General features: G+C 39.5%; 2 protein-coding genes across 5 annotated transcripts in view; one reads left to right on the forward strand and one right to left on the reverse strand.

Moving 5' to 3' along the window:
• Positions 1-1,515: 1,515 nt before the first annotated feature.
• On the reverse strand, positions 1,516-12,806 carry TXNDC9 (thioredoxin domain containing 9). Of its 3 annotated transcripts, none has more exons than XM_081254701.1 (5): positions 12,676-12,806; positions 9,601-9,819; positions 7,584-7,702; positions 4,648-4,902; positions 1,516-2,093 (listed from the first exon to the last, which is right to left on the reverse strand). In XM_081254701.1, the coding sequence occupies exons 2-5, from the start codon at positions 9,787-9,789 to the stop codon at positions 1,976-1,978; spliced, it is 681 nt and encodes a 226-aa protein (XP_081110827.1). In that variant the 5' UTR covers positions 9,790-9,819; positions 12,676-12,806; the 3' UTR covers positions 1,516-1,975. The 3 variants fall into 3 exon arrangements, with proteins under 3 accessions (XP_081110827.1, XP_081110828.1, XP_081110829.1); XM_081254702.1 differs by lacking the exon at positions 12,676-12,806 and adding an exon at positions 12,406-12,654; XM_081254703.1 differs by lacking the exon at positions 12,676-12,806 and adding an exon at positions 12,015-12,330.
• A 1,043-nt stretch (positions 12,807-13,849) lies between these two features.
• The window catches only part of EIF5B (eukaryotic translation initiation factor 5B), a 68,971-nt gene continuing 59,972 nt past the window's right edge, over positions 13,850-22,848 (forward strand). For both annotated transcript variants that reach the window (XM_081254699.1, XM_081254700.1), the window contains exon 1: positions 13,850-14,013. In XM_081254699.1, the coding sequence (XP_081110825.1) occupies positions 13,979-14,013 (35 nt within the window). In that variant the 5' untranslated portion in view covers positions 13,850-13,978. The remainder of the gene's footprint in view (positions 14,014-22,848) is intronic.

Here is a 22,848-nt window from a genome sequence, read left to right on the forward strand (position 1 = left end):
ATGTGTATGTGTGTATATATATCTAGATGCTTTGAGGTTTTTGTCTGCTTCCAATACCTGGACCCACTCAAAGGCAATTAAAAAAAATTTTTTTTATTGCTTTTCTCCCCACCATGTATGAGTCGCACTTTCCTGTTTATTTGTAGATCTTATTTTTTTGGTTCAAAACTGGACATTTTACATAATAGCAGTTCTGGAGACTCACGGTCCCTTCTCCAGGGCTTGTTTGCTTATATGGTTAGTGACTTAGCTGGGCCATTTTGGCTAAGTCCACTTACCCTGAATTGTATGGCCTCTGATGTTGCACTACGTCACCTGGGTATATGCAGTGTTGCTGACACCTCCCCTCAACCCCAAGGACAGTAGTTTTAGCAGGGCTCTCTTGCTGTTTCTTTCCCTGCCGTCCCTGTAAGAGTTCTAGTTAGTCTGTCTCCATTGTTATCACGCTGTGCCGTTAACATCCACTAATTTCTGGTGGACCTCTCTATTATTTGACAGTGCCCTGGGACATAAATTGCCACACAGTTCTATCTAATTGAAGCTAGGTTTTTCGAGTTGCTGCGGCTTGTTCCAACTGTAGGGCTACTCTAAACTTCCTCTTTCATTCTCTGTTGAAATTCTCACTGGCCTTCCTTCCTGCTTGTTTTGCTAACCTGGAGATCCCAGGCTCCTCTTACTTCACCCCCAACCCCACCTGAAATCTCCTTTGTCTGCAGCAGCATCCTTATGCTTCAACTTCTCTCACTCTGTTCTAAATAAAGTCAGTCCCTTCAGGGAATGCTATGGAAGCTGTTTTTACAGCCCACTTCTCCCACTGGGCAGAACCTCTGTGCTACTCCCCCAGCATTGGGGATAGGGAGAGTAGCTGGCTTTGCTAGTAGTCTGTAAGTAGAGCAGTGGGTGGTAGCCCTTGATCTTCTCTGCTTGCCTCTCCTTCCATGGAACCTCCACCCTCATCACTATTGCTCTAGTTTATGAGTATGCCAGGGCAACAGTGATTAGAAAACAGTATTCCTGGGGTAGATATTCTGTGCTACAAGTGGGGACTGGGTGGAGGAAGGAAGGCTCAGACCTCTTTAATACTGCTGCTTGGAACAGAGCTTCTGCAACACAGACCCTGGGGGAATGAGAGATGCTAGCAGTCTGCTCCTCCTAGGGAGAAATTGTAGGCCAAGACTGGGAGATGAGGGGAGGAAGGGTGCAGGGTCATGGTTCAAATACCACAGAGACTCACTGTTCTTACCAAGATTGAGTATTTTCTTGGATAAATGTTTCTGTTTGCTGTGTGCTCTTATGACAATTTCCAGAGACTTTAATTTCTAAAAAAAAATTGACCAGTTATGATTGTTTCACTAGGGGTCTGTATGTCTCATGTTGCCATTTCGAAAGTGCTTCTTGATTGTTTAATACATGTCTTAAAATACAAGCAATCAAGACCCTTTAAATAAGGCAGTATGTTCACAACCTGAAAAAGCTTTCTGTTGCCATCAGTTGACTCAACAACACCATGCAGCATACAGAATAAATACAGTTCTTTAATAGTTACTTAAATATATTCCAGAAGAGTGTTTCTAATCAATTACAAGTGCAGTCTGTTACACCAGTAAATGTTACTTGACCTCTTTATAAAGTAAATAATGCTAGGTAAGAATTAGTCCTGGAATAGTGTGCTGTATTTCTATTTCCAATCCAGTAGATTAAAAACACAATTGTGAATGGTATAAAAATGTAAGAATCATATTGTGATAAAACCAATCTCAAAAATAGAGAATCCAGACCCTACTCAGATATTTAGAACTCAGAAGTTTTCCTCAACTTAAACACAAACTCCACACAGAAAATATCACAGATGTTTTTCAATGTGATGCAACTGCATAAAACTCTAGAATGTGACCATTAGGAGACGAATGTACTGAAATCAACAGAATTTAGAAAACACATTGAATTCTGAAGTCAGGAGACGATTTACAAAGAATTAATCATCATCAGAGTCAGAATCATATTTCTTTCCTCGAATAGTTTTCTTTTCCAGCTTTGTGAAGTTTGTTCCAAATTTCTTTTGGCTCTGAAATGGTGGCTCCGTTAAATTTCCACTAAAAAGAAAGCAAATTTGAAAAACACTTATTCTGTATGGTTTAGTACAGCTGGTATACTAAACTGCACAAAAACCTATCCTCACTGTAACATAATAGAGTAAAATTTTCTTTAAAATGTTGGTGTCAAGGAAGAGGTATATTATTTACACTGATAGTTAATAGTTTTAAACCTTACTATGTACTACTAAATGCTTTAGATCAGCGTTTTATTTTATCATTAATTACTGATTAACATTTCACGGGATGCACCAACAAAATTTCTGACTAAAAAGCATACAAGGAAATCAGTTATTTTTATCTGTTTTGGGTATGCTGAATCTGTATTAGATTCTCTCCTGAGAATGACACAGGAAAACCATGCTCTATTTTTGATAGCCTGTTATGACTGGTTTGATTCTATTTAACATCTTTTAATGCTTAGATCTCTATAGACATCAACAAAACTCATGGAATTCATTATCATTAACTCAGAATTAGAATGGAACTCTTTTCATGACGCCTCAAAATATTCCTAGCAGCTAGATCTTGGTTTTGAAATATTTGCCACTGAAAGGAACCATGGCATCTTGGAGAAAAAGCCAATTCCTATGGAGAGTATAACACGAGGCCCCCTAAAAGACCTTAAGTGCACCAGAAAGTGCTCAAAGAATTATGGGGATGTGTCAAAAGGACACAGAAGCCAGTATGAAAGGCTCTCACTGGCCAAATCTGAGGCAATCTGAGCTTCAAAGTAAACAATAACAGCAACAGACTATAACCCACTGAATAGAAGAATCCACAGCCCATTCTAATACAGATAAATGAAGAAGTAAGTTAATGTGGGGTCTGGAGAAGTTCTTCCTTAAATCACCAGTTGGCTTGGTAGACAACTGGTTAACCAGTGCACAGTTACCACCACCAGCAATGAGACAAACCATCATATATCTCCTGATATGGTACACTGAGAAGAAAGAATACAACATCACTTCCATAATATACCTGTGGAAAACATACAGAATCTGAATCTAGTTTTGAAACAAACTGGGAGATGCTCTATAAAATAACTAGTTTGTACTCTTCAAAAATGTTAAAGTATTGAAAAACAAAGGAGGGGAACAAGTTGCTACAGGTTAATGGAAACTAAAAATACATAGTAAGTACACAGAACCCATTTTTCCAGTATGGAGGACATTATTCGGACAATGGTGGAATTTGAATAAGGTGTGTAAACTATGTATTTTGTGTTTTAATAAATTGTACTGTGGTTGTATAAAATGTTCCTGTTCTTAGGAAATGCACACAGAAATGTTTAGGAGTAAAGGGACAATATATCTACAACGTCCAATCAAATGGTTCTGAAAAAAAGTTTATATATATCTAGAAAGAGAACGATAAAGCAAATATAAAATGTTGAAAATTGAGGGACATGGGTGAATGATATACAAGAATGCAAGAATTCTTTGTACTAGTTTCCAACTTATTTAAAGTTTGAAATCACTTCAAAATAATTTTATTTAATATTAACATTTTACTTAATATTAAGAAAATAAAACCTAAAACTCCAAAATCAATCACTACAATGTAGGAATGATTTATGCATGTGGAGGAAAGATTCAGAGATAAAGGAGGAAGGGAAGTAAAAAGATAAGAGAACTTTCTACTTATCAAAAGGCACTCTGACTGGAATAACTGGAAAATTTTACCTGTTATTTTTGCAAATGAAAAACAGGCACAAAAGATAAGATGATATGCTCTGATTTGTGGAATTAGATAAATTATTTGTCTAGAGAAGTGGATAAAGAGATAAGTGGAAAATGGAAGTTGGATTTTATCAACAGATGGTTTTCTGAGACTGTTTCCCAGAGTAGTAATTTAAGCTAAGCATAGAGATGAGATTTTATATGTTTTATCAGATTCTACAAGTGATACAGGAATATCTACTTTCAAACATTAGATTTTTAATGTAAGGCATTATCAATTTGATTAATCTCGTTTAAATCAGGAAGGAGTCAATTCTTCTGGAGTGTCATTTTGGGTTTCCAGATTAACAGAGAATTAGATTCCATAGGATCTGTTAGTTTGAAAACTTTTATAGTCAGATGGACTCCAAGATCCAAGGTCAATTTTATTTATAACTCTGATTTTGCTGTAAGATCATGTTAATGTACACTTTAAGAAATACGCTTTTCCGGGGGCTTCCCTGGTGGCGCAGTGGTTGAGAGTCCGCCTGCCGATGCAGGGGACACGGGTTCGTGACCCGGTCCGGGAAGATCCCACATGCCGCGGAGCGGCTGGGCCTGTGAGCCATGGCCGTTGAGCCTGCGCGTCTGGAGCCTGTGCTCTGCAACGGGAGAGGCCACAACAGGGAGAGGCCCGCGTACCGCCAAAAAATAAATAAATAAATAAATAAACTTAAAAAAAAAAAAAAAAGAAATATGCTTTTCCTTTGTGAAAATTTTTCTACATCTCAGCTTAAAGATCTTAGTTCCATAAAATAAATGTTAACATAAATTCTCTAAAAAATCAACTGGATATGTGAATTAATATAAATTGATAGTTTACTAAAAGTTACCTGTAATTGAGAATATCAGAACAACCCAGCCTCCATTCTAAAGTTTCTGTGGTGAAGTCATCTGTATTTCCTAGGTCAGAAAATCCAACAACAAAATCTTGTGTTTTTCCATCTTTCACCAGTGCTAGCGTGGGAATGACTTTGATATGCAGTCTCTCACAAAGGAAAGGTGCTTTTTCCACATTCAGCTTCAAAAATTTGGTCTCAAGATGTTTCTTGGACAGTATCACCAAATGTCTGTCTAGTATTTTACACCTATAGATAACACATAGAAAATCAAAAGCTAAAAACAACAGATTTCTTTTTCAAAATAAATATTAAGGCACATCTAAGTTTTTAGTTTTTCTGAATCTCATAATTTGGCAGCCAATCTATGCTTCTATCAGATAACCTCATTTCCATTTCATAGGTTAGGTACCTCTTTTTCTACCTCTCATATCATATTCTAGAAAGTCAGATCTCCCTTAACGATACTTATAAAAAATGAAGTATTCAACTTATGCCTTAAGTGGTTCACAAAGTTGTCATGTTCATGGTTAAGAATAAAAAATTGTCATTTCCCTTATGCATGTTTCCTGGCATCTCATAGGTGACAAATCTGAACTTGACAGAACTGGGAAGACAGTTCTCAGAATTAGAAATGAACACGTGGTGCCATATTTGGAAGTCACTAAGAAAGACTGAATGGTGTCACTGAGAAGGAACCCTTCCAACTGTGCAACTCTGTTAGTGAGAAGCATATCAAGGTTAAGGGCTACAAACATGGTCATTATGGTTCTAAAGAAATGAAAAATAACAGCAGTAACCTTTATTAAGCCACCTGAAAAGTGGAAAGCGATATTTTCTTTAAATTATATTTTAAACTGGCCAACCCTCTAGTGTTTCTGAAAGACTACTGTAATAATCTTTTGAGCAGTAGTTCTTACCCAGAGGTGATTATTACAGTCAACTTTTAAAATATGCAAATGAATCAAAATTCTCTGGGAGTTGAGCTGAGAAACATGCAAGTGATTCTCATGCCCAGCAAAGTTTGAGAACTACTGCTTTCGATGACTAAGACACCGAATGCTTCATAGCTGGTTTTACTAGTAGGCTTTTTGGGTACTTCTTGGTATAGTTTTTCCTGAGTTAGGTTTGGGTCCACGGAGTTTCTTATAACCTTGATGCATCATCACCTCTGAGTGATTCTCTTTATATATCACCCACGTACTGCAGCAATGGGATTTTAGTGAAAAATGGTAGGGGAATAAGTGGTTTTTGAACGAAGTTCCAAACAAGTGACAAATCATTTTGAGAAATACGTTCTTGAAGATTTGTACAAAAATCAACTCCATTGTTTTACTGGAGTAATACAGAATCTATTTTAAATAGGTCTGTGTCCCACTTGTCAATTAATCCATTTTTAAAAAATCTAGTATTAGTAGTTATGGTGTAGTTAAAACAGCATTAGGCTTAAAACCTGGGTTCAAATCCTCTTTTATCATTTAGTAGCTGAGTGACATTAGGTAGGTCACTTAATCTCTCCAAGTCTTTGGTTTCCACGCATGAAGCACAGGAATTATACGTACTTACCTCAAACAGTGATAAATGCTCCAGGATTTTATACAACATGAAGTATCTAGCGTACTATGTGCTAGAAACTTTGATATCTACCTATCTATATCTCTATCACCTCATTTCAATCTTGACTTTTCAGTTCTGTTTTAAGGTAAGTACTGCTGGTGCTGCATTGTTTATAAATCCATCAAGTATACTTACTGAGTACCTACTATGTGTAGTCAATGCTGCTCTATGGCTAGGAACCCAGAGCACAGTGGGCCACGACACAAAGGCAAACCCTCTGCCTTCACAAAACTTACAAGCTAGTGGGCAGACATCTAATAAATAAGTGGACAAATATATTCAATCTTCTATTTACCTTCCTAATCCCTTTCCCACTTTCCCTTATAGGAGATTTCATCATCTCAGTTATTTTCTCTCATCTTTATTTTCTTAGTCAATCTATCCCAGGCAATCAGTCCCTGAAAGGTGTTAACTAATAGCCACGTTGTTGGGTGATGAGGCAAAGACAAGGGCCAGGCAGGCTATGGAAATGCCAGAAGAGGGCAGGGCTGGGATCCCAGGGAATAACAGAGACTCTGCATTGGAGTTTGTGTCTAAGGGGGGCAGGAGCTACTCGGCATCAGTGAATTGCTTTCATACAATTCTAGGTCTGTTATCAAGTTATCTGATACTTAAAAAAAAAATTCTACAATCTGATTAGTTGCCAACATTTAAAAGTTTTTTTGCCAACACTTAAATGTTGGCAAGTATTCAAATTTGGGGGCTAAAAAAAAAAAGGCTTGAGTCCTCTGGTTTAAGATATAACCTCTTCTGGGGCTATTTTCACTTTGAGGGATCTGCCTCCAAAGAGAGGTTGGCAGACCTGGGTTCGTCTAATAGAAATCACTTTATTGTCCTTCCAGCCATGCCTGGTGCCCCAACTCTGTTTCAGGTGAAAGGCTTGATCAAGCCACTGTCTCCCAGTGAATTGCAAGTTAAGAAGAAGTGACTGAATTCAAAGCTGGTGTTCAGGTGTTGGCCCCATTTCCAACACTGTGGCTGTATCATAATAGTAGGGACAAAAGTAGAATTCTTTTGGCATTGATAAAAAAAATTAAAGTGTTCATTTCTAAGATGTTTAAAAATTAGCTAGTGAAAATGTAGTTCGGGAAATAGCCATTTCTATGGAAATACTGATCTTCTATAATTTGTACTTTTGTATGTCACTGGTTTTTAAGTTAATCTTTAATGATTGCTTAACTTTAATTCTAGTATAAAGAGACAACTTAGGGATTACTTCCTTTTATATTTTTCTTAATTCTCTATGAAGTCAGTGTATCTCTATTCAACAATCTCATCATGTTCAAGAACAGTCACTGAGGGAAACAAATTACCTCAATGTGGAGTCTCTGTAGAAATGGCAAACCACTTTTTTACTCTCCTTGACTTCTTGAAAAAAGTCTCTCTCACTAGGGATTTCTCTGTATTCCCCATGTCCTTTTGAAAGCCATTCCTGATTTGGAGAAAAGGGAAAATATCACACATTTGAAATACCTCTTTCAATATCACTTTATATTTTATGTCCAAACCACTATAATATTTTGTAATCAAGCTGATTTTATCTTAGAGAGAAATGAATTCCTTTCTGTGATGTACTTTCCTGTGTTGCTAGTGTCAATGCAAATAGTCTGTGGGCCATGACTATCTCCACAGCATGGCTCATATTTAAGATGATTATCCGTCTTGGTAACTTAAAACATATGTTTTCTTAGAACTTCAAAGGTAAAAATTTAGACTACAAAGAGACTTAGAATGTAACCATCTACTTAATTTCCTTGCACTGAAACTATTAAAATCAGAAGCATTTGATCCAAGTTACTACATAGCTTTAAAAAATAATGCTTGTGAGATAAAGCCAATCCGTCTTTGGGGAGGGACTGCAGCTCTGAAGCTCGGGAGCCCTGTATGCTTTTGATGACTAACTCAGAGACAGCAAACCTCTTCTGTACTGGCCACCAATGGGTAGTATCCTGGGAAGAAAAAGATGTTTGTCTCCACGTGGTGTCCAGAAACAAAGATCCCGCAAGTCACCTAATCCAACTCCCCAAATCAATAAATCAACCCTTATCATCCATGTCGGACAGACATTTCAGCTTCTTGAACCTTTCCTGTGGCAGGAAGCTGGTCCCCTCAACTGGAAGCTTGTTTCCTTTCTCAGGAGCTGGTTTTAATAAAAGGGAGGACTGGACGTGCAGGCAGAAGGCATGGGCTTGAATCACTGCTCTACCACTTATCAGGCTATGAACTGTAATAACCTTTCTGAGTCTCACTTTCCTCACCTGTAATGTGGAGATCATAAAGTAACTATCTCATTGAGTTACTGTGAATGGACAATGTGAAAATAACTACAACAGTGTCTGGCGGGTGTGCTTAAAAAGCATTTGTATATGTACTCTCTATTCTTAGAAAAGTCTTCTCACACTGAATCACAGTATATCCAGAACAATGGGCTGTGGATCCCAGCTTGGACCTCAGATAAGAAACAGAAATTCTAATCTCCTTCACGTCAGCCCTTCAAATATCCTACATCGCCTATGTCCTGCCTGCTTCACACTGAACATTTCCATTTGCTTTTGACTTTCTCATATGAAATGACTTCTAGACTTCTTCGTCTTCTGGCTGTCCTCCTCTGAACAGTCTTCCAGAAGTGGTCCACCTAGAAAGGGGCAGGAGTGCCATCCCTGGCCTTACACTAACACAGCCGAGATTGCGTCATCAGTTTTGGTATCTATACATTTCATGCTGGCGTACACTGAGCTGAGACCTACCGGAGGCCCTGATATTTTTCTCCTTATTTCTTTGGTAAAGCTTCCATAAAGAGTTTCAACTCTCAAATACACTCCTTAATGACGCATTTGCTTTGCGCACAGCTAAGTTATGACAGGCTTTCTCATAACTCCACCTGAAAGGGAACCCACTGATCCCTATTCCTCCCAGGGTTCTTCCTCATCCACTCTCTCAACCACACAAATCTGAGCTCGTAAGATGATCCTGGGCACATGTTTCTTGTACTTGACTGTGGATTAGTATACTGATCAGGCTAATTCTGAATGTGTCTTTTTTTTATGGCTCACAGGCCCAGCCGCTCTGCGGCATGTGGGATCTTCCCACATCGGGGCACGAACCTGTGTCCCCTGCATCGGCAGGCAGACTCTCAACCACTGCACCACCAGGGAAGCCCTGAATGTGTCTTTAAAACTAATCTTTTTTCTGGGCAAATTTTTAATGGCATTAGGTACTTTGAGGTCAAACCACCCTAAAAACTACAAGTGACTACTGCAGCACAGGTATATATAAGTTGTTAGAAGCATACTGTTAGAGCAATTTCAGAAAGCAGGGCAGAGAGGTTACTTGTTTCTGCTGTTGAGCTTTCTTCAGTGCCTTGAGTCTCTTTTCTTTGAGGTGTTCCAATTCATCCTCATCCATCTGATCCAGTTTCTGAATTTCCGAATCCAAATGTTCTTCCACTTGTTTGGTGGTCTGAAGCAACTGATTCTCTAGGACTTTTGAAAACATTTCAACAGGTGCATTCGCTTCCATTCTTCTAAATGGTACAGTTCAGCCTTGATGCTGAGGAGAAGGTTTACAAAGTTAGAGAAAAAAATAAGACAGTTTTCTCTTAGTTTCAAAAATGCTAGCAAGTATATCATTTGTAGTCCACAAAGTGTTCTGCTGACAACCAAGCACGTCATGTTAAGAATTTTTATTTAATGTTTTAAAATTTAATTTTCAATGGATTATAGTTACACTATTCAAAAACGATTTAGACCAAAGTTTAGGTGCTTTTGATTTAGTTTGTGTTTTACTACCCTAAAGCAAAGACAAATCTTTAAGACCATTGCCAGACCAGCAAGGAATGACGAAATTAAACCTAGTGCTGTATACTGACAGTGTTCTTTACCAAAGGAAAAAGGAAGAAAAGCAGAAATGACTGTGAACAAGGTAAAGTTTAACTGCAGTGAGGTTTTACACACACATACACACACCAAACTTTGCTTCAACATAGGGCAGAGTTGAGCAAAAGACATATTTTCATCTCTGCCTAAATGATTTTCATTTAACTCTGAAGAGAGCTCATTACAACTTATGTAAAGAACTCTGCCTGATGTTCCCTAAGCTTTAGTTTCCATTCCTGTTCTCCCATTACCTAATAAGGTCTATGAGGCCACAAAGATTGATACTGGTATTGATTTACTGACACTCAGTGTTCTTAACTTTGAGGTCAAACAATATAACACTACAAATATTTTAAAAAAATATTGATTTTTTTCCATCAATCCTCTATGTAAGATAAGAGTTTAAAAATAGAATCTAGGGACTTCCCTGGTGGGCCAGTGGCAAAGAAACCAACTCCCAATGCAGGGGACGTGGGTTCGATCCCTGGTCGAGGAACTAAGATCCCACATGCTGCGGGGCAACTAAGCCCTCGAGTCGCAACTACTGAGCCTACACGCCTCAACTAGACAGCCTGTGTGCCACAAACTATAAAGCCCACATGCTCTGGAGCCTGAGCGCCACAACTAGAGAAAAGGCTGTGCTGCAGTGAAGAGCCCGCATGCCACAACGAAAGATCCCGCATGTTGCAACTACTAAGACCTAACACAGCCATAAATAAATAAAGAAATATAAAAAAAATAGAATCTAATTCAGATTAGAAAGGAAGATCTCTCTCAATTATATATTTATTTTATATTGGCATATAGTTGATTTATAATGTTAATTTCAGGTATACAGCAAAGTTATTCACTTATACATATACATGTATCCTTTTCCAAATTCTTTTCCCATTTAAGTTACTACGAATATTGAGTAGAGTTCCCTGTGCTATACAGTAGGTCCTTGTTATCTATTTCAATTACATATTTTAGAAGAAATGTATTATTGTTGCTGGTAGAAAATCAAATGTTTCATGGGTACCCCTGAATTTCAATTTATAATTTGCTTATCAAAGCAGGAGGCTGTTGCATCTCAATTAGTTATGTGATACATTTGCAACCACTACTGAAGCACTTTCAAAAATCTGAATAAACTTGTGAGCTTATTCACCCAGCTTCATACACGCAGCCTGGCCCACCAGACCCTCTATAAATGCTGAAGTGAAGAGAAATAGTCTTCTTGCAAACTTCGCTTCTGATTCCATTTTTCTACACATGAAAAGAAGCTTTTGAAAAGCATACTGGGGACTTCCCTGGTGGCGCAGTAGTTAAGAATCCACCTTCCAATGCAGGGGACATGGGTTGGATCCCTGGTCGGGGAAGATCCCATATGCCTCGCAGCAACTAAGCCTGTGCGCCACAACTACTGAGCCTGCGCTCTGGAGCCCACATACTACAACTACTGAAGCCTGCGTGCCTAGAGCCCGTGCTCCGCAACAAGAGAAGCCACCGCAGTGAGAAGCCCATGCCCCGCAACGAAGAGTAGCCCCCGCTCGCCGGGACTAGAGAAACCCTGCATGCAGCAACGAAGACCAAACGCATAAATAAACTTAAAAAAAAGCATACTCGATTTCACCTTGTATTCCTGGAGCTAGCAGTGCTGAGAACACTGCAGATGCACAAAAAATGTTTGTCAACTGTTGAAGGAACATGCGCCTAGCTTTTGTTCAAATTATCGTTAAGTTTCAAAAGTATTTCCGGGTTTAAAATAAATAAATAAATAAATAAAACCAAAATGTAACTTCCTCATAAACGCTATAAAATTTTAAAGGAGTATTTAAAATTGAAAGAAGTATTTCAAATGTAGCAAGTGAATTTCACACTCCCTACCTCCCAAGAAAAACGTAAGGCTGTGACTCAGGATTGGGGCCGGATGAGGCAGAAAACTCGACATTAAACATTGACTTGCATGTCAGACCCTGTTCTTTACCAGGGGCGTAGCGGTTGCTTATCCCTGGAGGTTTATAGGCTGAGCTCAGAATTCAAGTCTTGGATAACTGGGAGGAGAAACGATTAACAAGGGCTGCTCTGGGGACAGGTGGTGCTGCCGCATTCAGAAAGGGGGAAAGGAGATGGTGCAGGTATTCTGGGAACTTGATTCTCCAAACAAGCTTCTTTTTTTCAGTTCAACTGAATGGTGGGCAGGGACTTGTCCTCAAATTACCTAACCATTTCCTTGATCCCCCGGCATGCACCCGCCAAAACAACCATGGGGCCTCACCCTTAACTGCACGCCAGCCGCTTCCCAAAAGTACCCTCGCCACTCCCTGCGCCCCCGGAGACAGATGAGGGCAGAGTTGAGGTGGTCCCGGCTTCTACGCCTCCCGGGGCGCATGCGCCAAAGCTTCCTCCGCGGCGCGGACACCCTCGCCCGAGCCGCGCCCTTCCCCCGCCCAGGCAGGAGGCTGAGCAGCCGGGTGTCCATTAGCACCGAGGTGCATGGCCGGCTTTTTCACACCACTCTCTGCCTCACTTGAGCTCTCGGTGATACCTGAGAAGTGAGGAACCAGCTTCTCCAGAAGAGCAACCCACTCCGGCTTCAGGCTCGTAGCAGCGGCGGGGTGCTGCGAAGCGGCCGTCACTTCCGCCTCCTCATTGGCTGCGGCTTTCACGCGATACAATCTGCGACGCCCCAGGAAGTGGAGGGGGGAAGGGAGGGGATGTGCGTGCGGTGAGCGCTTCTGCGCGTGCGCTCCTCCCCCACCCTCCCCCCGCCTCACCGCCCGGAACCGAGGTGGCCCAACTTCTCCCTCCGTCCGTGTAAACAGCGCAGAGAGCGAGGGAGCGAAGTATGCTGGAGTTTGTAGTTTCTTAGTGCTCAGCCTGGAGTTGACGTTCTTACGCTCTGACATAATGTTACATCAGAAATGAAATAGCTACTGTCTTCCTCAGGAGTGACACTCCAATTTCGTTTCCATTCTGTTTATTGAACGTTTCCCCCTTTTTAAAAAAAGTTGAAATATAACTTATACGCCATAGTTTTTACATAGTTAACACTCGTAGTGTCATCGTCCAGATCCGGATATAGAACACTTTCACAACCCTAGTAGGTTCCCTCGCGACTTCCCTGACACACATTTTTAGAAATTGCTGTCGCTTTGAATGTAAAGATTATGATCTATTTTGCAGAATTAATGGGTGTGTCCTTGTTTTATGATTTCTGGTTTGTTTGGTTTTTTTGTTTTGTTTTTTTGGTAAGTCATGGGCTCATGTTGTGCTGGATTTCTCTATCTCCCTTGGCAACACCTAGACAGCTCACCAGGGGTTCATTGTGGTTCTTTACTGAACTTCACGCAGCTGAGAGTACAAAGGGACAGAGGTTAAAGGTGGAAGGGAAACCGAAAGTCTACTCCTGAACTGAGATCCGATTCCCCAAGTCGGCATTCCCCACAGGGAGAAGGCTGACGGTGGAATTTTTCAGCCTCATTGTCCGCCTCCGGGTTCTAGAATCTGGAAACCGCACGGGCGTCGGTGCACGGCTGACGCTTGCGGGAAGGAGGCGCTCGGGCTCCTGCCTGGCGGGCGGGTCAACTGGAGACGCTCTAGCCGAGGCGCAGCTCTCAATGAGCCGCGCCCTGCGTCCACACGCCGAGGCGGCGGGGCGATGCGCTTGCGCACTCGGAGCTCACACCATATGTGCCCTGTCCCAGTGCGCGGGTCTGTGGAGAGCCGGGTGCGAGAGGCGGTACCGCCGTGGGGGACGGCGCCGAGCGGAGACCGAAGTCGGCCGGGGGACAGTGGGTCTGTGAGAGACCGAATAGAGGGGCTGGGGCTACGAGCCCCGCTGACACACGATGGGAAAGAAGCAGAAAAACAAGAGCGAAGACAGGTAGCCAGTGTCGGCGTCCCAACGGCGGCGGCCGGCGCGGCTGAGGGGGTCGCGCGGGTCCCGTGGGCGCGCGGCGGACCGGGGTCGAGGCTCGAGAACGGCCCCGCGGGGCACCGGCCGGGGCCTACAGTGGGTGGCGCGGGCCCGAGACCCCAGTTCCGGGCGGGCGGGGAGGGCCTCCGCGGCGGGCGGGTTCCCAGCCGAGACTCCGTCCCTTTGCCGCCCCTCGCCCGGCCCGGGAGAAGGGGTGTCCGGCCTGAGGAGCGGGGCAGTCGTTTGGGGTTCGAGGCCCCGCGGGCCAGGGCTCGCGGCCTCGCGGGGCCGGGGGCGGCTCAGCCAGCGTGGCCCGGAGGTTGGGAGTTGTTTTCGTGGCGTTACTCTTGCTGGGGGTCAGGAAGAGTTCTTTTTATGTCTTTGTACCTGTGAATTCTTGGCGAGAGCGGGAGTTGGGATCTGCTGTGTCTCCAGCCAGGTGTTCCCACTCTCTGAGCCGCTCAGGTGCGTTGGAGTTACCGGGAGGAGCGTAGCAGCAATCTCCCTTTAACTTCATTTAATTTGGGTACAGCTTTCAATTACTTAAAGGCTGATTGTCCAGACTCCATGCTTTTCGCGTTCCTTCTTCCGGCCTTTTGGTCATTTCTTTGCTCTCTAGCACCTCCCCTAAGAAAGGAGGAGATGAAACAAACCAACCAGGGTCGGTCTTTTCTAACCATTTAAAAGACTTCTGGGGCGAGGGAGCGTAAGGGTGTATGTAGAGTTGCGTACCCCGAGATTATTGGAACATTTCTGGGTGTCATATTCGGTTGAGTTCTTTACCCCTTTTCATTGAAAGGGTTTTACTTCCTGGGAGTGAACAACATTTGTTACTTTTCACCTTTCTGTACTACTCACCAAACTTAGTTCAAATACTGGGGATAGTAAGAGAAATTCAAAAGACAAAAACAACCTGTGATAGTTCATTTTGACTCAAAACGGATATGTGGTCTTGAAGTTAAAATCAGATTACCAGTTGTGAGTTGGAATCCTGGGTTGTGTCCTCACTGGCCTTCACCTATCTGATGAATGGCGTTAAAAAGACACCAAGGTGAGTCTTGTGTTTCAGTTACAGGTCTATTGGAGGAAGTTAATTGGTTTCAAGAATAGAACTTATTGTTAATCAAAGCAGATAAATAAGAAAGAAGCAGAATTCTGGGGTGATTTAGTGGTAGAGAAATTTCTGTGCTTTTGACAGGATGTTTTGGTGCCTAGGATACTTTTTTTCTTCGACCTTATACAAGAAATAGAGATGAGTGTAATAAAGCTTCCAGTACCAGTTACCCAGCTTCGACCGTTGTTGTCACATGACTGGCCCTGTTTCATCTCTGCTGGATATGGTAAAGCAACTCTCAAAATCCTTTCATGTGTAAATCCTTCAGGTGTATCTGAAAGATAAATACTTGAGGGAAAAAAACAACCACAGGAACACAACATAAAACACAATCACAATGTCATCATTAAGCCTAAGGAATACTAGCAGTAATTTCTTAAATATTATCAATTGTCTAGGCAGTTTTCTGATTTCACTGATTCTAATTAAAATTATGTTTTGTGTTTTTTTTTTTTCGTTTTGTGTTTTACAATTGGTTTGTTTGGATCAGAATTACAGAAGTTTGTTTTTTAGATTAAAAAATATTTATGTATATGTTATTTTAGCTACAGTTGTTCTTTTTCAAGCTCTTTCACATTGGAAAAAAGCTATTCAGAGGAGAGATTTATTTTTGTGCGTGTATTTTTAGAGAAAAGTGAACGTCTTTTCCTAATTCATAAAGATTTTCATGGATGACATAATGCTTAAATTGCAGACACTAGAGCCTGTTAAATGATTGGTTTGATAGTATAGAAGGAATGCTTCTGGGTTTTTTTCCTCTCTGACTAAATCTGCAGTGTTTACTTTTTGGCTCGTATTGAAGGAAAAATAGTGGCAGTGTAATGGAAAAACACACTTTCTCATAAGCCAATATCAAGTTTTCTTGTTTGTTTTTTAATGCTTCATGGACTCCTCCCACCTCTCCTTCCCTTCCGAGCTGTCCTAAGCCAGACATGTTTCTGCTCAGGAAGAACTGGGTGAGAAATGAGCACCTGCTTATTAGCTATCAAGTTAAGGCCTTGAGCCACTTTTCAGTTCTTGGAAAGAACATAAAATACTTGAGTGTTTTAATCCTTATATTGTTATTTTAAATTCTTAGCCACTCAGTGTTCATTTAAATTTAGATTTTACTGTCTAATCTGAGTAATTTTATTCGGATTACATATGTTTTATCAGTGACTGACCTTTGTTTAAACACTGAGTTCTAGAATCTTGTTTCAGCTTGTGAAATTCTGAGAATGAGATTTTGATAGGTGTTCAGCAAGTTTTCTTGCCTTTTTCAGTTGACTGGGGTAGGATTCCATATTCACAGATCATATAGACAAAATATAAGGGCAATATTTTCATTTCTTCCTGTAACCTTCCCAGTTATCAGCTTACATAATGGGACCATATCTTATGGGATCTTGTGTGCTGTAGCAATGTCTTACCATTTCCATTTATACAACACGATGAATGTTCTCTTACTGATGTGTGCAGAGAAAAAATGATCCTGATTATCTAGTTTTTCACAGTTAGCCTCCAATTCTTCATTCTGATCCTTTTTTTTTAATCCCCCAAGTGTGGTAGTTATATTTTTCAGGTTGTAAGGAATGTGGTAGGTTGTAAGGATTGTGGTATGTTACCTTAATAAATGGGATTAATACATTTATACCCCCTCACAAAGGATATAGAGAGAAGGAATATCTTTATTTCACCTATTTCACAGTCAGACATGAAGGTGGGGATGTCATTCAGGAATTAGGAGGTCTTTCAGGATTGAGTACAGGTGTCTTCAGCTATGATTCTCTATGCTGGTGGTGAGCTAGTATAGTAGCCCTTTGTTTTTAACTACATATAATGCTCCTGGCAAAATTCCTCCTTTTGGGGGAGTTCTGGCTATCTCTGAGACAGCTGCCTACATTTTAGATTTTTGTCCTGGTGTCAGATATTCATCCTAGCCAGGTATGATCAGGGTATCGGGTCCCTCTCCTGTGATAGAAAGCATGGTTATCTGCTTAAGGAACCTGTCCAGAGGAGCTGTGAGCATAGCAGGTACTCTAAAACATCCCAGAGAGGAAGTAATCCAAGTGGCAAATAGTTCAAATAGTCTAGTTCAACAAAGGAATTTATTTCTCATTTGAATATATTTGAATTAATAATAAACTATCTGCATACATTAGATCAAAAAAAAAGATGTATAATCTGAGAGTTCTCTTGGCTTACCTTGTTCCTACATTGATACTTTAGGTAATTAATATGTGGAGGGATGGGAGGAAGTCCTAGTTTGCCATAAATGAATAATAAGAAAGCAGATGATAAACTTGTTAGCTTACAGAAACCTCTTCTGCCTTCTCTACTGGTGATCTCTGGGGAGCTGATGTAGCTACTTTTTTTTTTTTTTTTTTTTTTTTTTTTTTTTGCAGTACGCGGGCCTCTCACTGTTGTGGCCTCTCCCGTTGCGGAGCACAGGCTCCGGACGCGCAGGCCCAGCGGCCATGGCTCACGGGCCCAGCTGCTCCGTGGCATGTGGGATCTTCCCGGACCGGGGCACGAACCCGCGTCCCCTGCATCAGCAGGCGGACTCTCAACCACTGCGCCACCAGGGGAGCCCGATGTAGCTACTTTTGATGTTACTTGCCTACTAATTGTGCTTTACTTAGCCTTTTAAGTTTATTCCAATCTGGCAGTTGATCTATACGTTGGGCAAAGCATTGTTTAACTGAGGAACTGAGTGTCTGCTTAGCTTAGAAAAGCAGTTCTCAAACTTTTTGGTCCTAGGACCCCCTTACACTCTTAAATTACTAAGGAACCCAAAAGGCTTTTGTTTATGTGGGTTAGGTCAATCAATACTTACCATATTACAAATTAAAACTGAGAAGTTCTTTAAATATATTGATTTAAAAGTAAAAATAACATCACATTAACATAAATAACAGTGTTAAATAATCATTTTCAAAAATTTATGGAAAGAGTGGTGGTAAACATTTTGTAAACGTTTACTTTCTGGCTTAGTAGAAGATAGCTTGATTCTTGTCTGCTTGTGCATTCAATCTGTAGCAATATCACACATCGCGTGGCCTCTGGAAAACACCACTGTACAGTTGTGAGGAAATGAGAATGAAAAAAAGGTTAATAGCCTCTTAGTACTATGTTGAAAATAGTTTTGACCCCTTGAATTAGTTTAGACCCCCTGATTGTGTTGGGGGGAACTACTCTGAGAACTGTTTATTTAGGGATTCCTAAACCAGATTTAGGCATTTGTGAGACATTTCCCAAGCCTTTTGACTTCCATTCATGTTTGTCCAACAGGTGCTTAGAATGTTTGAGAAGCACTCAGAGGACAACTTAAGACATTTGTGGGTATGTTCATGCTCTTGATATTTTACCCACTTATGATTTTTTTTAATTTTTTTATGTAATAGGCGAGTTTATCAAGGTCTATTAAAAGTCTATTGGGACTGATTTTAATTGGGAGTCCCATTAAGTTTTTAGATTATTTGGTACACTTACATCTTTATGGTATTGAATCATTCCCTTCAAGAAATATATTGTCTGTTTAAGCAGTTAAGTGCCAGCTGTTGTTCTAGGTGCTGAAATGTAGTGATGAACAAATTAGTAACATGACATGCTTCTTTATTTGGTTAATTATCAGTAAAACTTTATTATTTTCTTCAGTTGAACCTTTAGGATATTTCTTGTTTGGTTTATTCCTAGGTGTCTTATAGTTTTGGTTGCTGTTAATGTAGGAAAACTTTTTCAAGATGGTCTGACCAACTTAACTCTCTCTTATTATTAAAAGTAACTGTTATTAAAGGATGAGACCTTAATTGCAATTTGGTTATTAGTTTGTGATAATATATAACAGAGGGGGAGACCAGGGAGAAAAATTAAAGACATTACAGCAGCATTCAAATGTTTTAGTTAGTGACACACAAATGACTCCTTTCTCCCTCCCTTTCTAACTTATGCCTTGTGTCAAATATGTACTGTTAAGAAATTTCAAATCAGGTATTTTGAACTATTGAAATAATCACAGTATACTACTTGCTCTAGCAGTAATCACAGTATTTACATAATTTTAATAATGACACTTAATGTAGAAGAAATAACTATGCTGTAACCAGTTTGAGAATCTGGAGGAAGGGAAAGGTATAAACATAAAAGAACTACTTTATAACGTATAGAAGAGGAAACAGATTTAGCATAATAATGTGCTTGAGGCTTAGAGCCTCTCAGCTGTTAAGCCAAACCAGACCCCAGAACCTGTGGGGTTATTTATTTATTTTTTTTAACTGTGCTGTACTAGCTGATTTAAGAAATCCTGCTATTCCAAAATGTAGACTTTCCAAAGGATCTTTACTGGTGAAGCAACTGTTAAATAGGAACAGTTTAACAAAGGAGGGAGAATAGAAGAATGACAGCCGTTGTCCATAGGTCAATCAGTGCCAGAATTTCTTTAAAAGATGTTTCTCACTTAACCTTAGTTGAATAACTGCCTGTCTCATGGCCTTTCTGTTTAAAGTGAAAACAGTGATGATTTAATGGTTTCATTCCTTCCCATTTTCAGACATGGTATATAAAATTTCAGGTATATTTTTTCAGAGGAATCCCTACTTTTCACCCAGGTAGCAGTCATTGTTTAGAATCATTGGTTTTCATATCTCCCTTTGGTGATAGATACTTTCTATTGAGATTTAAAATAGTGTTTGGTTTTTCTGTTTTTGAAACTTCCTTCATACTGTAAACTTTATATAAACAGTCTCTGAAAATACAATAAGTACTGTGTTAATTAAATTTGTGTCATTAGGTTTCAGGTACTGAGCTCTGATGAAAGTAATAGATGTGATTGATGATACCGTAGTAGTTGGAATTTTTTCTAAGTCTAGAATCACATGTTCTAAGAATTCATTGTATGGGTGTGCCACATTTTATTTACCCGTCCATACGTCAGTTAATGGATTCAAGGTCGTTCCACTTTTTGGCTGTTACGAATAATACTGCTAAAAAAATCCGTGTATAAGTTTTTGTGTGGACTTGTGTTTTCAATTCTTTGGGGTATATGCCTAGGAGTGAAATTGCTGGGTCGTAGAGTAACTCTATGTTTAACTTTTTTAGGAACTGCCAAGTAGTTTTACTTTTTTTCCAGGAACTGCCAAAGCTGCTGCTCCATTTGATATTCCAGCCAACAGTGTGTTAGAGTTTCAGTTTCTCTGCATCCTCATCAACACTCGTTATCATCTGACTTTTTGATTATAGCCATTCTAGTAGGTGTGAAGTGGTATCTTATTGTGACTTTTGGTTGGTCTGCACTTCATGATGGCTTAAGATGTTGAGTATCTTTTCATGTGTTTATTGGACATTTGTATGTCTTGTTTGGAGAACTGTCTATTCAGATCCTTTGCCCATTTTAAAATTGAGTTCTGTATTATTGAGGAATAAGTTCTTTATATACTCTAGATACAAATCCTTTATCAGATATGATTTGCAAATATTTTCTCCCATTCTGTGGGCTGTCATTATTTTCTTCCATAGGAGGTTGTTGTTTCACTTTCTTGGTGGTGTCGTTTGTAGAACAAAAGTTTCTAAAAAGTCTGATTTATCTATTTTTTCTTTGGTTGCTTGTGCTTTTGGTGTCAGATCTAAGAAATCATCACCAAATCTAAGGTCATGAAGATTTACTATGTTTTCTTCTAGCTTTACAGTTTTAATTATTACATTTAGACCTTTGAGCCATTTGGGGTTAATTTTTTTATATTGTCTGAGGTAGGGGTCCAACTTCATTCTTCGCGTGTGGATATTCAATTGTCCCAGCACCATTAAAAAAAAAAAGACTATTACTCCTCTAATTCCTTGATCAGATCAATTGACCATATGTGTAGTATTTTATTTCTGGACTCTCAGTTCTGTTCCATTGATCTGTATGTCTATCCTGATGGCAGTATCACACTGTCTTGATTACTACAGCTTTGGTATTAAGTTTTGAAATTGGGAAGTGTGATTTCTCTTTGTTCTTTTTTGAGATTGTTTTGGCTATTCTGGGTTCCTTGCATTTCCATACAGATTTTACAATTAGATTCTCTCAATTACTGCAAAAAAGGGGGGGGCAGCTAGGATTTTGATTGAGATTGGATTTCTTCTGTAGATTAATTTTGGGAGTATTGCCAATGTTATGCCTTGAGATCCATGAACATGGAATGTCTTTCCACTTATTTAGGTCTTCAGGTTTTCTTTCAATGATTTTTTGTAGTTCTCAGAGTACAACATTTGCAACTCTTCTAAAAAATTATTCTGAGGCATTTAATTTTTTTATGCTCTCATAAGTGGAATTATTTTTTAATTTCATTTTCAGATTGTTTATTGCTAGTGCACAGTTTAAATACAGTTGATTTTTATATATTGATCTGTTCTGCAATCTTACTGAACTCATATATTAACTTGAATGTTTTTTTGTTCTGTATGTGGATTCCTTAGGATTTTCCATGTACATGGTCCTGCCACTGCAAGTTCAGATAGTTTTCTCCTTCCTTTCCAATCTAAATGGTTTTTATTTCTTTATCTTACCTTAAGCTCTGGCTAGATCCTGCTGTATAGTGTTGTATTGAATGGGGAGAATGGACATTCTTTTCTTGTTTCTGATCATGCGGTGGGGGGGAAGCTTTCAGTTTTTCGCATTAAGTGAGTTAGGTGTGTCCCCCACCCCGCCCCGTAAATGGGTGTTGGATTTTGTTACATTGCTGTCTCTTCATCTGTGAGATGATTATGTGGTTTTTGTGTCTTATACTATTTATATATGGTGGATTACATTAATCAATTTTCATATGTTGAACCAACTTTGCAATCCTTGGATATATCCCAGTTGGTCATGGTGTGCAATCCTTGTTATATGTTCTTGGATTTGGTTTGCTAGTGTTTTGTTGAGGATTTAAATTTTTTTTTTTTTAACTTTTAACCTTTCTATGTACTTGTTTGAGGTCTTTGGATAAACTGCATTAAATTGAATTCTTACTAAATTTGATAACATCTTTAAGAGTTTAAAGTTACTTACACATTGCTTGTGATTAATGATATATTTGGTCTTATTTCAGCCATCCTGGTTTGTTTTTTATTTGTGCCAATTCTGCAATGCTTTGTTTTTATTTTTCCCCCTTCTTATCTTGGGTTAGAGTTTATACATGCTGTTTCTATTTTTTTTTTAAGTGGTTTGACTTAAAATTTTACCTTGCATATACAAAGTCAATATTTAAAGTCCTGTAAAACAGTACAAGGTCAGTAGTACTATTGTCTGGTATTTTGTTTTATAATCCCCCACTTCAGGTCAGTGACCTTTTACTTAAGGTTGGATGTTACTTAAAGGCATTACTTGTCAGGAATGAACCTGGGGGGGGAAAGGCACATACTTACTGGATTATGCATTGTTCTCTTAAGAATTTAAGAGAACAAAACGACTATGAAAAGTGATTTTCTCTTTCAGACATGTTAGTAGCTAATAAGTCTTAAAAAATGAAATGTTGGGATTAAAGTTTAAAATTTTAACTTTTTATTATAAAAATTTCAAGCACACAGAAAAGTTGAAGGAATAGTATAATGAACTCTTATATATTCATCACCTAGATTTAATCATTACTAGTATTTTGTCCTCATTTTTGCTTTATGTATTTTATTTTATAGACATCTTGACATTTTCTCTCTAAATGTTTCCTTATGTAACCATAATACCCTTATCCCAC

This window comes from Mesoplodon bidens (genome assembly GCF_964165515.1).
Source record: "Mesoplodon bidens genome assembly, chromosome: 14".
Taxonomy (NCBI): domain Eukaryota; kingdom Metazoa; phylum Chordata; class Mammalia; order Artiodactyla; family Ziphiidae; genus Mesoplodon; species Mesoplodon bidens.